The sequence below is a fragment of the Eriocheir sinensis genome, chromosome 53, assembly GCF_024679095.1.
Source record: "Eriocheir sinensis breed Jianghai 21 chromosome 53, ASM2467909v1, whole genome shotgun sequence".
NCBI classification, from domain to species: domain Eukaryota; kingdom Metazoa; phylum Arthropoda; class Malacostraca; order Decapoda; family Varunidae; genus Eriocheir; species Eriocheir sinensis.
The window spans coordinates 6,571,521-6,585,166 of record NC_066561.1 but is presented as its reverse complement, the minus strand read 5'-3'; the positions used below and the strand labels follow the sequence as shown (position 1 = coordinate 6,585,166).

Below are 13,646 nucleotides of genomic sequence, written 5' to 3'. Positions count from 1 at the left end.
AATCCTTCCTATCCACCAGTCCCATTACCAATCCTTCCCCTATCCACCAGTCCCATTACCAATCCTTCCTCTATCCACCAGTCCCATTAACAATCCTTCCCCTATCCACCTGTCCCATTACCAATCCTTCCCATATCCACCAGTCCCATTACCAATCCTTCCCCTATCCACCAGTCCCATTACCAATCCTTCCCCTATCCACCAGTCCCATTACCAATCCTTACCCTATACACCAGTACCATTACCAAACCTGCCACTATCCACCAGTCCCATACCAATCCTTCCCTATCCACCAGTCCACATTACCAATCTTCCCTATCCACCAGTCCCACCAATCCTTCCCTATCCACCAGTCCCATTACAAAGCCTTCCACTATCCACCAGTCCCATTACCAATCCTTCCCCTATCCACCAGTCCCATTACCAATCCTTCCCCTATCCACCAGTACCGTTTACAAATCATTCGCCTATCCACCAGTCCCATTACCAATCCTTACCCTATCCACCAGTCCCATTACCAATCCTTCCCCTATCCACCAGTCCCATTACCAACCCTTCCCCTATCCACCAGTCCCATTACCAATCATTCACCTATCAACCAGTCCCATTACCAACCCTTCCTCTATCCACCCGTCCCTTTACCAATCCTTCCCTATCCACCGGTCCCATTACCAATCCTTCCCTATCCACCAGTCCCATTACCAATCATTGCCCTATCCACCAGTCCATTACCAACCCTTCCCCTATCCACCAGTCCCATTACCAATCCTTCCCCTATCCACCAGTCCCATTACCAATCTTTCCCCTATCCACCAGTCCCATTACCAATCTTTCCCCTATCCACCAGTCCCATTACCATCCTTCCCTATCCACCAGTCCATTACCAATCCTTCCCTATCCACCAGTCCCATTACCAACCCTTCCCCTATCCACCAGTCCCATTACCAATCCTTCCCTATCCACCAGTCCCATTACCAATCTCCTATCCACCATTACCAACCTTCCCTATCCACCAGTCCCATTACCAATCCTTCCCCTATCCACCAGTCCCATTACCATCCTTCCCTATCCACCAGTCCCATTACCAATCCTTCCCTATCCACCAGTCCATTACCAATCCTTCCCCTATCCACCAGTCCCATTACCAATCCTTCCGCTATCCACAAGTCCCATTACCAATCCTTCCCATATCCACCAGTCCCATTACCAACCCTTCCCCTATCCACCAGTCCCATTACCAATCCTTCCCCTATCCACCAGTCCCATTACCAAACCTTCCGCTATCCACCAGTCCCATTACCAACCCTTCCCCTATCCACCAGTCCCATTACCAAACCTTCACCTATCCACCAGTCCCATTACCAACCCTTCACCTATCCACCAGTCCCATTACCAATCCTTCCCTATCCACCAGTCCCATTACCAATCCTTCCCTTATCCACCAGTCCCATTACCAATCCTTCCCCTATCCACCAGTCCCATTACCAACCCTTCCGCTATCCACCAGTCCCATTACCAATCCTTCCCCTATCCACCAGTCCCATTACCAATCCTTCCCCTATCCACCAGTCCCATTACCAATCCTTCCGCTATCCACCAGTCCCATTACCAATCCTTCCCCTATCCACCTGTCCCATTACCAACCCTTCCCCTATCCACCAGTCCCATTACCAATCCTTCCCCTATCCACCTGTCCCATTACCAATCCTTCCCCTATCCACCAGTCCCATTACCAACCCTTCCCCTATCCACCAGTCCCATTACCAATCCTTCCGCTATCCACCAAACCCATTACCAACCTTCCCTATCCACCAGTCCCATTACCAACCCTTCCCCTATCCACCAGTCCCATTACCAACCCTTCCCATATCCACCAGTCCCATTACCAATCCTTCCCCTATCCACCAGTCCCATTACCAATCCTTCCCTATCCACCAGTCCCATTACCAACCTTCCCTATCCACCAGTACCATTACAAATCCTTCCCCTATCCACCAGTCCCATTACCAACCCTTCCCCTATCCACCAGTCCCATTACCAATCCTTCCACTATCCACCAGTCCCATTACCACCCCTTCCCCTATCCACCAGTCCCATTACCAACCCTTCCCCTATCAACCAGTCCCATTACCAATCCTTTCCTTATCCACCAGTGCCATTACCAATCATTCCCCTATCCACCTGTCCCATTACCAACCCATCCCCTATCCACCAGTCCCATTACCAACCCTTCCCCTATCCACCAGTCCCATTACCAATCCTTCCCTATCCACCAGTCCCATTACCAATCCTTCCCTATCCACCAGTCCCATTACCAACCCTTCCCTATCCACCAGTCCCATTACCAATCCTTCCCTATCCACCAGTCCCATTACCAACCCTTCCCTATCCACCAGTCCCATTACCAATCCTTCTATCCCCATTACCCTTCCCTATCCACCAGTCCCATTACCAACCCTTCCCCTATCCACCAGTCCCATTACCAATCCTTCCCTATCCACCAGTCCCATTACCAATCCTTACCTATCCACCAGTCCCATTACCAACCCTTCCCCTATACACCAGTCCCATTACCAACCCTTCCCTATCCACCAGTCCCATTACCAATCCTTCCCCTATCCACCAGTCCCATTACCAATCCTTCCTTTATCCACCAGTCCCATTACCAACCCTTCCCCTATCCACCAGTCCCATTACCAGACCTTCCCCTATCCACCAGTCCCATTACCAATCCTTCCCCTATCCACCAGTCCCATTACCAACCCTTCCCCTATCCACCAGTCCCATTACCAACCCTTCCCCTATCCACCAGTCCCATTACCAATCCTTCCCCTATCCACCAGTCCCATTACCAACCCTTCCCCTATCCACCAGTCCCATTACCAATCCTTCCGCTATCCACCAGTCCCATTACCAATCCTTCCCCTATCCACCAGTCCCATTACCAACCCTTCCCCTATCCACCAGTCCCATTACCAATCCTTCCCTATCCACCAATCCCTTTACCAACCCTTGCCCTATCCACCAGTCCCATTACCAGCCTTCCCTATGCACCAGTCCCATTACCAATCCTTCCCTTATCCACCAGTCCCATTACCAATCCTTCCCCTATCCACCAGTCCCATTACCAGTCCTTCCCTATCCACCAGTCCCATTACCAATCCTTCCCTATCCACCAGTCCCATTACCAGCCTTCCCTATCCACCAGTCCCATTACCAACCTTCCCTATCCACCAGTCCCATTACCAATCCTTCCCTATCCACCAGTCCCATGACCAATCCTTACGCTATCCACCAGTCCCATTACCAATCCTTCCCCTATCCACCAGTCCCATTACCAATCCTTCCGCGATCCACCAGTCCCATTACCAACCTTTCCCCTATCCACCTGTTCCATTACCAACCCTTCCCCTATCCACCAGTCCCATTACCAATCCTTCCCCTATCCACCAGTCCCATTACCAACCCTTTCCCTATCCACCAGTCCCATTACCAACCTTCCCTATCCACCAGTCCCATTACCCTTCCCTATCCACCAGTCCCATTACCAATCCTTCCACTATCCACCAGTCCCATTACCAATCCTTCCCTATCCACCAGTCCCATTACCAATCCTTCCCCTATCCACCAGTCCCATTACCAAACCTTCCCCTATCCACCAGTCCCATTACCAATCCTTCCCCTATCCACCAGTCCCATTACCAATCCTTCCCCTATCCACCAGTCCCATTACCAACCCTTCCCCTATCCACCAGTCCCATTACCAACCCTTCTCCTATCCACCAGTCCCATTATCCTATCCACCAGTCCCATTACCAGCCTTCCCTATCCACCAGTCCCATTACCAACCCTTCCCTATCCACCAGTCCCATTACCAACCCTTCCCTATCCACCAGTCCCATTACCAATCCTTCCCTATCCACCAGTCCCATTACCAACCCTATCCACCAGTCCCATTACCACCCTTCCCGATCCCCCAGTCCCATTACCACACCTTCCACTATCCACCAGGCCCATTACCAACCCTTTCCCTATCCACCAGTCCCATTACCAATCCTTCCCCTATCCACCAGTCCCATTACCAATTCTTCCTCTATCTACCAGTCCCATTACCAACCCTTCCCCTATCCACCAGTCCCGTTACCAATCCTTCCCTATCCACCAGTCCCATTACCAACCTTCCCTATCCACCAGTCCCATTACCAATCCTTCCCCTATCCACCAGTCCCATACCAATCCTTCCCTATCCACCAGTCCCATTACCAACCCTTCCCTAATCCACCTGTCCCATTACTAATCCTTCCCCTATCCACCAGTCCCATTACCAATCCTTCCCATATCCACCAGTCCCATTATCAACCCTTCCCGTATTCACCAGTCCCATTACCAATCCTTCCCCTATCCACCTGTCCCATTACCAACCCTTCCCTTATCCACCAGTCCCATTACCAATCCTTCCCTATCCATTTGTCCCATTACCAACACATAACCAATCCACCATTCCCATTACCAATCCTTCCCCTATCCACCAGTCCCATTACCAAACCTTCCCCTATCCACCAGTCCCATTACCAATCCTTCCCCTATCCACCAGTCCCATTTTCAATCCTTCCCCTATCCACCAGTCCCATTACCAGCCCTTCCCTATCCACCAGTCCCATTTCCAATCCTTCCCTATCCACCTGTCCCATTACCAATCCTTCCCTTATCCACCAGTCCCATTACCAATCCTTCCCCTATCCACCAGTCCCATTACCAATCCTTCCCGTGTCCACCAGTCCCATTACCAATCCTTCCCCTATCCACCAGTCCCATTACCAATCCTTCCCCTATCCACCAGTCCCATTACCAACCCTTCCCCTATCCACCAGTCCCATTACCAATCCTTCCCCTATCCACCAGTCCCATTACCAAGCCTTCCCCTATCCACCAGTCCCATTACCACGCATTACCCTAACCACCAGTCCCAGTACCAATCCTTCCGCTATCCACCGGTCCCATTACCAATCCTTCCCTATCCACCAGTCCCATTACCAATCCTTCCCTATCCACCTGTCCCATTACCAATCCTTCCCTAGCCACCCGTCCCATGACCAACCCTTCCACTATCCACCAGTCCCATTACCAATCCTTCCCCTATCCACCAGTCCCATTACCAACCCTTCTCCTCTCCACCAGTCCCATTACCAATCCTTCCCCTATCCACCAGTCCCATTACCAATCCTTCCCCTATCCACCAGTCCCATTACCAACCCATCCCCTATCCACCAGTCCCATTACCAATCCTTCCCCTATCCACCAGTCCCATTACCAATCCTTCCCCTATCCACCAGTCCCATTACCAACCCTTCCACTATCAACCAGTCCCATTACCAATCATTACCCTATCCAACAGTCCCATTACCAACATCCTTCCCCTATCCACCAGTCTCATTACCAATCCTTTCCCTATCCACCAGTCCCATTACCAATCCTTCCCCTATCCACCAGTCCCATTACCAATCCTTCCCTATCCACCAGTCCCATTACCAATCCTTCCTATCCACCAGTCCCATTACCAATCCTTCCCTATCCACCAGTCCCATTACCAATCCTTCCCCTATCCACCAGTCCCATTACCAATCCTTCCCTATCCACCAGTCCCATTACCAATCCTTCCCTATCCACCGGTCCCATTACCAATCCTTCCCTATCCACCAGTCCCATTACCAATCCCCTATCCACCAGTCCCATTACCAACCCTTCACCTATCCACCAGTCCCATTACCAATCCTTCACCTATCCACCAGTCCCATTACCAATCCTTCCCTATCCACCAGTCCCATTACCAACCCTTCCCCTATCCACCAGTCCCATTACCAACCCTTCCCCTATCCACCAGTCCCATTACCAATCCTTCCCCTATCCACCAGTCCCATTACCAATCCTTCCCCTATCCACCTGTCTTATTACCAACCCTTCCCCTATCCACCTGTCCCATTACCAATCCTTCCCCTATCCACCTGTCCCATTACAAACCCTTCCCCTATCCACCAGTCCCATTACCAATCCTTCCCCTATCCACCTGTCCCATTACCAATCCTTCCCCTATCCACCAGTCCCATTACCAACCCTTCCCCTATCCACCTGTCCCATTACCAATCCTTCCCCTATCCACCAGTCCCATTACCAATCCTTACCCTATCCACCTGTCCCATTACCAATCCTTCCCCTATTTACGTGTCCCATTACCAACCCTTCCCCTATGCACCAGTCCCATTACCAATCCTTCCCCTATCCACCAGTCCCATTGCCAATCCTTCCCCTATCCACCAGTCCCATTACCAATACTTCCACTATCCACCAGTCCCATTACCAATCCTTCTTCTATCCACCTGTCCCATTACCAATCCTTCCCCTATCCACCTGTCCCATTACCAACCCTTCCCCTATCCACCAGTTTCATTACCAACCCTTCCCGATCCACCCCTCCCAATACCAATCCTTCCCCTATCCACCAGTCCCATTACCAACCCTTCCCCTATCCACCAGTCCCATTACTAACTCTTCCCCTATCCACCAGTCCCATTACCAATCCTTCCCCTATCCACCAGTCCCATTACCAATCCTTCCTCTATCCACCAGTCCCATTACCAATCCTTCCTCTATCCACCAGTCCCATTACCAATCCTTCCCCTATCCACCAGTCCCATTACCAATCCTTCCCCTATCCACCAGTCCCATTACCAATCCTTCCCCTATCCATCTGTCCCATTACCAACCCTTCCCTTATCCACCAGTCCCATTACCAATCCTTCCCCTATCCACCAGTCCCATTACCAACCCTTCCCCTATCCACCAGTCCCTTTACCAATCCTTCTCCTATCCACCAGTCCCATTACCAATCCTTCCCCTATCCACCTGTCCCATTACCAACCCTTCCCCTATCCACCTGTTCCATTACCAATCCTTCACCTATCCACCTGTCCCATTACCAAACCTTCCCCTATCCACCAGTCCCATTACCAACCCTTCCACTATCCACCAGTCTCATTACCAATCCTTCCCCTATCCACCAGTCCCATTACCAACCCTTCCCCTATCCACCAGTCCCATTACCAACCCTTCCCCTATCAACCAGTCCCATTCCCAATTCTTCCCCTATCCACCAGTCCCATTACTAATCCTTCCCCTATCCACCAGTCCCATTACCAAGCCTTCCCCTATCCACCTGTCCCATTACCAATCCTTCCCCTATCCACCTGTCCCATTACCAACCCTTCCCCTATCAACCAGTCCCATTACCAATCCTTCCCCTATCCACCTGTCCCATTACCAATCCTTCTCCTATCCACCAGTTCCATTACCAACCCTTCCCCTATCCACCTGTCCCATTACCAACCCTTCCCCTATCCACCTGTTCCATTACCAATCCTTCCCCTATCCACCTGTCCCATTACCAACCCTACCCCTATCCACCAGTCCCATTACCAATCCTTTTCCTATCCACCTGTCCCATTACCAATCCTTCCCCTATCCACCAGTCCCATTACCAACCCTTCCCCTATCCATCTGTCCCATTACCAATCCTTCCCCTATCCACCAGTCCCATTACCAATCCTTCCCCTATCCACCTGTCCCATTACCAATCCTTCCCCTATCCACCTGTCCCATTACCAACCCTTCCCCTATCCTCCAGTCCCAATAACAATCCTTCCCCTATCCACCAGTCCCATTACCAGTCCTTCCCCTATCCACCAGTCCCATTACCAATCCTTCCCCTATCCACCAGTCCCATTACCAACCCTTCCCCTATCCACCAGTCCCATTACCAATCCTTCCCCTATCCACCAGTCCCATTACCAATCCTTCCCCTATCCACCAGTCCTATTACCAACCCTTCCCCTATCAACCAGTCCCATTACCAATCCTTCCCCTATCCACCTGTCCCATTACCAACACTTCCCCTATCCACCAGTCCCATTACCAATCCTTCCCCTTTCCACCTGTCCCATTACCAACCCTTCCCCTATCCACCTGTCCCATTACCAACCCTTCCCCTATCCACCAGTTTCATTACCAACCCTTCCCCTATCCACCAGTCCCATTAGGATTGGTAATGGGACTGGTGGATAGATGATTCCACCGGAGCAGTCACGCATTGGTCCATTATAAACTTAAACAGAATTATCCCTAAACACATTAGTTTATTTATAATTTGTTTATAAGAAGCTGCCAAAGTGAGAAAAAAAGTATCAGAAGAAATATAAACGACTACAATTCGCTGCTTCAACAATAAAAAAAATAGCAAATGATCAGACTATTTATAGAGTTCGCTGCTTCACACATTCAAGCAGGGCAGAGTAGTGATGCTTAAGCCTTCATCAAGGAGGCATTAGACTGCGTGTAAACATATTTTCTTCATACCTAAGCGCATAATAGTCTGAGGTATGGCTGACTTAACCTTCATCAAAAGAGTCAGACAATGATCTAGACATCAAACGGAATTATAAATATGTATCCATTTGAAGTGTCAGATAATGGACATTTTTGGAACCTTTTGTAGCACTCTTATATTAGTGAAAAACTGTAAGAGGGTGTAAGTATAACGTTCTTATCTTTGGAAATCGTAAAATGAAACTGTTTACATTATTTCAAGCACGAAACTTTTAGAGGATAAACAATAACAATAAAAGGAATAAACTATACCATTGTTTTCATCACTTTTTTTAATTCCTCTTTAAACTTTTCTCTTAATGTCTCTTTTTTTTCTATTTTCTTTTTTATATCAAGGAAAAAACTTTGAGAACATATTAACGATTTTTGTTTTCCTTCATATCCTTTCGTGGATCTAAATAACAACAACAACAACAACAACAGATTCAAAGCACATAAAACCTCAACTATGTCTGGTCTTCGAGGGGAGCAGTTCTAAGCGGCTTTTCGTCGTTAATCTATTTGCCCTCGAGATGCCAAATTGGCCCGTCTGTTTTGGCGTTGGCTCCCGCGGGTCCATTTCTCCCCTCTGCTCTGCCACACAGTCCCAACACCTATTTTTTCCTCTCACATGTTGCCTATAGCTTACTTATGAGAGGAAGAGATAGTGTTGAGACTAATGCAAAGCAGAGGAGAAAGGACCCAGGGCCCACTCAGACTCTCGACATATTTAGAAGATTATATTGTAGGTAATAGCAGGAATTCAATACAGAGCTTCAATTTTCCGTAGTACTTAGCCTAGGCGTGATGCGTAGAAACTAGTGAACGATAAGAGTTAAGAAGGAAACATGCACAATGTATCATCTTCCCAATAAGAACTTTAACAATAAATACCACATCCGTTCAAATTATTCCTGAAGCGATATGAAGGAACTAGTGAATGGTGCTAGGAGAGAATATGAGAAAAAGCACACGCAATCCATCTTCCTTTAATATATCTTCTTCATTATATAAGAAAACCCACACTTAGCCTCGATTTCCCATAGTATTCTTTCCGGAAATGAGAACCAGCTAGAGTTATGTGTAGGAGGATGAATGGTACTAAAAGAGAGATCAAAAGAAGAAAAAGACGGCGCACAATATAGCATCCTCCCAATAAGAGCCACGATATTAATACCACAATCCCCTCCAAGTAAGGTTTGTTGTACACGATTAGATACTGCCGAGAGGTATTCAATTACGTGTTATAAAGGTTCCGTATATTATGATGGAAAAGCTCTCCACTTCAGCCTTTCCCGCCACACAGCACGCGGCGATATTGGTAAAGGAGAAGATAGAGGAATCAGAAAGGAGAGGAAAAGTGACATAATGAGAATAGGGAGAGAAAGCAAATGGTGGAAAAGATAAGAAGGGAGGAGTAAGGAATAGAAAAAAGGAAAAGAGTAAATAAGAAAAGATAATGCCGGGAGGAACAGGAAAAAAATGAGATACTGGTAAAAATTGATGGAGAAAAGAGGAAATAAAGGAAAAGTAACATGACAAGAAAGGTCCGAGAAAAGAAAAAATGGCAAAAAGGAGTTAGAAAAAAAGAAAAAGAAAATGAAAGCGAATAGAAAATAAAGAAAAGATATTGGTAAAAAAAGATGGAGGAGACAGCAAGGAAAGGAAAAACGACAATAAAAAAAGTAAGAAAGAAAAATGACGAAAGAAAAAACAACAACAAATATCTGAGTGAAAAATGGAGCAAAAAATAAAAGAAAAAGAAAGAATAGAGAAAAAAGAAAAGAATATATTGATGGATTACAAAACGCAAGTATGACAAGTGTAAAAAAAAACGAAAATTAATCAAGAAGAAATTGGATAAAGAAGAGAAAAGATAATTAGAAACAAAACAAAAATATCTGATCGTCGGAAAAAAAAACAAGAAAAATAAAGGAAAATAAGAAGGACAAAAGCTTAAAAAACATACCCGATCGAAAAATGATTAAGAAAAAAGAAAAGGGAAGAAAAGGAAAAAGAAAAAGAAAACACCAATAAAAAGGATGAATGATTACGAACTCCAGATAATGATACAGAAAATGGAGAACGGAAGAAAAGGTGAAAAGAGAAAATGGGACAAGATTGAGAGTAACGAAAGAAAATAGAAAAAAACAGAGAAGCTTCTACGAGGGCAAAACAAATGACATACGGATGCGTTTCAGAACCAGAGACGATTTGATTTAACTCTCCAATGCTCTGGTTCTATTTTGAGACAGACAGAGAGATAGAGAGATATAGAGAGACCCCATTGAAACTTTGAATCCATCTAAATAGTTTCAAGTCAACTATTCATTCTATTCCATTTGAAACGCCCGAAACTATTGTGCGAAACTTAAGAGAGAGAGAAGAAACGCTCTCTCTCTCTCTCTCTCTCTCTCTCTCTCTCTCTCTCTCTCTCTCTCTCTCTCTCTCTCTCTCTCTCTCTCTCATACACACACAATATTTTTCCCGTGTGCGTGCTAATGTCTTCCTGTGTGTGTGTGTGTGTGTGTGTGTGTGTGTGTGTGTGTGTACGCATAAAATTCACAGGTTTTCCAATATTTTTTTAGGGGCACACCGACCCTCCATGTTCCTTATTTTATGATGTTCCGGGTTTTTCCCATACCATGATGTGTGGGAGGGAGGGAGGGAGGGAGGGAGAGAGGAAGGGAGAGAAGGACTTAAAATGAAGGAGCAGGGACAGGAAGGTAGGCAGAAGGAGAGGGAGTAGAGGGAAGAGAGAGGAGAAGGGATGAGGCAGAGGAGGAGGAAGGAGAGGGAAGGAAGGAGGAGGAGAAGGAGGAAGAGGGAGGAGGAAGGGAGGCAGAAGGAGAGGTAGGAGGGGAAGAAGGAGAGGAGGAAGGAGGAAGAGGGGAAGAGGAAGGAGGGAAGGAGAGGAGAGAAGAGAAGGGAAGGAGGAGAGGAGAGAGGAGGAGGAGGAGGAGATTGATCGAAGAGGTAAAGGAAGCAATAAAGGAGAAAGGAGGGTGATACGGAGGAATGGAGGTAAAGGAGAGAGAGAGAGAGAGAGAGAGAGAGAGAGAGAGAGCGAGAGAAAGGAGGAAAGAGATCAGAGAAAAGAGGGAAAGAGCAAGGAAGGGGAGAAAAAGAAAAGAAAATTGAAGAAAAGAGAAAAAAGAAAAGAGGTAAAGAGAAAGGAAGGGAAGAGAAAAAGGAGAAAAAGAAATACAAGACAAAAAAAAATGAAGAGAAAAACAAAGGGAAAAGGTGAAGACAAAAATTAAGAAGAAAAGACGAAACAAAAGTCGAGGGAAGGAATAAAAAGCGACATAAGAAAGGAGGAAAGGGAGGAGAAATATAAGAAATTAAAAAGAAAAAAAAGAGATGGAGGAGGAGGAGGAAGGAGGAGGAGGAGGAAGAGGCGTAAGAGAGGAAGGAGGAAGAGGAAGTGGAGACGGTTTTTTGTTTGTTCGATTGTCAGTCTCTTAATGTGACTGTCATGGGAGGTGTCTGTTTCCTGTTTAAGGGGACACACACACACACACACACACACACACACACACACACACACACACACACACACACATATTATCTCTCCCTGTCTCTCTCTCTCCTCCCTTCCTTTCAACTATCTCTATTTTTCTTTATTCCCCCGTTTCCTGTTTCACCTCGCAACACTCACTAAACACAAACACACAAAAAGACAATATAAAAAAATATCACCAACACTACAAAGAAAACTCCCATTAACACTTGAATAACTAAATGACAAAAGACAAAAAAACTACGAACAAATATAAATTATGTAATATTTTTTAGACGTGTCAGAAGCCCATTGCAAGATATTTTTTTATCTTTCAACTATTTACTTACAATCAGTCTTTCACTATTAATCACTCTACAATATATCGATCTCTTATTAGCTATATTTTTATCATATGTTTGCCTATCAGTCTATGGAAAGTTCTGTTATCCATCTATCTTAAGCTATCTATCTACTTTCCGTATCTCTTTGTCTATCTATCTAGCTCGGTCGGTATCTCTCTCTCTCATATCGACCCCTCCTATTATACGCATGCTAATCTATCTAAATCTATGCATTGTTCCATGTTTTTTTCTTCATATTTCTCTCTCGGGGTCTCTTGTTTTTTCTATTCATCTACATATCTCATATCATATCTCTCTATCTCGGTCAGTAAGTAGCGGAAAAACAAAAAACAAATTATAAACACCCGTGAAATGAGAAGAACAATCTAAAGTCTCTCTCTCTCTCTCTCTCTCTCTCTCTCTCTCTCTCTCTCTCTCTCTCTCTCTCTCTCTCTCTCTCTCTCTCTCTCTCTCTCTCTCTCTCTCTCTCTCTCTCTCTCTCTCTCTCTCTCTCTCTCTCTCTCTCTCTTTCTCTCTCTCTCTCTCTCTCTCTCTCTCTCTCTCTCTCTATCTCTTTCATATCCGAACTCACTTGTAAGTCTCTATCTCTCATATTCAAACTCATAACTCTGTGTCTTTCATATCCGAACTCACTTATAAGTCTCTATCTCTCATATTCAAACTCATAACTCTATCTCTTTCATATCCGAACTCACTTATAAGTCTCTATCTCTCATATTTAAACTCATAACTCTGTGTCTTTCATATCCGAACTCACTTATAAGTCTCTATCTCTCATATTCAAACTCATAACTTATCTCTTTAATATTCAAACTCCATCTCTCTCATATTCGGACTCCATTACAAATCTCGATCACTTTCATACTCGAACTCCCTGATAACCTCATCTCTCACAGACGAGTCCTTCTATACCCCGACGAGTCACTACAATCCACGACCATTTATATATGTGTATCTATTTATTTAAGTACCCAACGCTCCGTCTATCTCATTATCTATTGTGCATTCCTCTATATCCTTTTATCAATCACTCTAACTTGCTCCCTCAGCCTCTATCCTTCATTTCGAACTAACATAACCTCACCTCCCTCTCTCCACCCCCAGGCCCATACTGCCCCCGGACCTTCGACGGTTGGTCCTGCTGGAACGATACGCCCGCCGGCACCCGCGTCTACGTGGCCTGCCCAGAATTTGTGCCCGGCTTCCACCCTTCCCGTGAGTGTGTGTGTGTGTGTGTGTGTGTGTGTGTGTGTGTGTGTGTGTGTGTGTGTGTGTGTGTGTGTGTGTGTGTGTGTGTGTGTGTGTGTGTGTGTGTGTGTGTTTGGAGGAATTTGATTGGCCTGTCATTTAATCTAATCCACGGC

General features: G+C 46.2%; 1 protein-coding gene across 1 annotated transcript in view; it reads left to right on the top strand.

Annotated features, from left to right (window-relative positions):
* Positions 1 to 13,373: 13,373 nt before the first annotated feature.
* The window catches only part of LOC126983116 (calcitonin gene-related peptide type 1 receptor-like), a gene marked incomplete at its 5' end in the record, with an annotated part of 94,035 nt that continues 93,762 nt past the window's right edge, over positions 13,374 to 13,646 (top strand). Inside the window, one exon of the mRNA XM_050835613.1 lies at positions 13,374 to 13,497. Within this exon, the coding sequence (XP_050691570.1) occupies positions 13,374 to 13,497 (124 nt within the window). The remainder of the gene's footprint in view (positions 13,498 to 13,646) is intronic.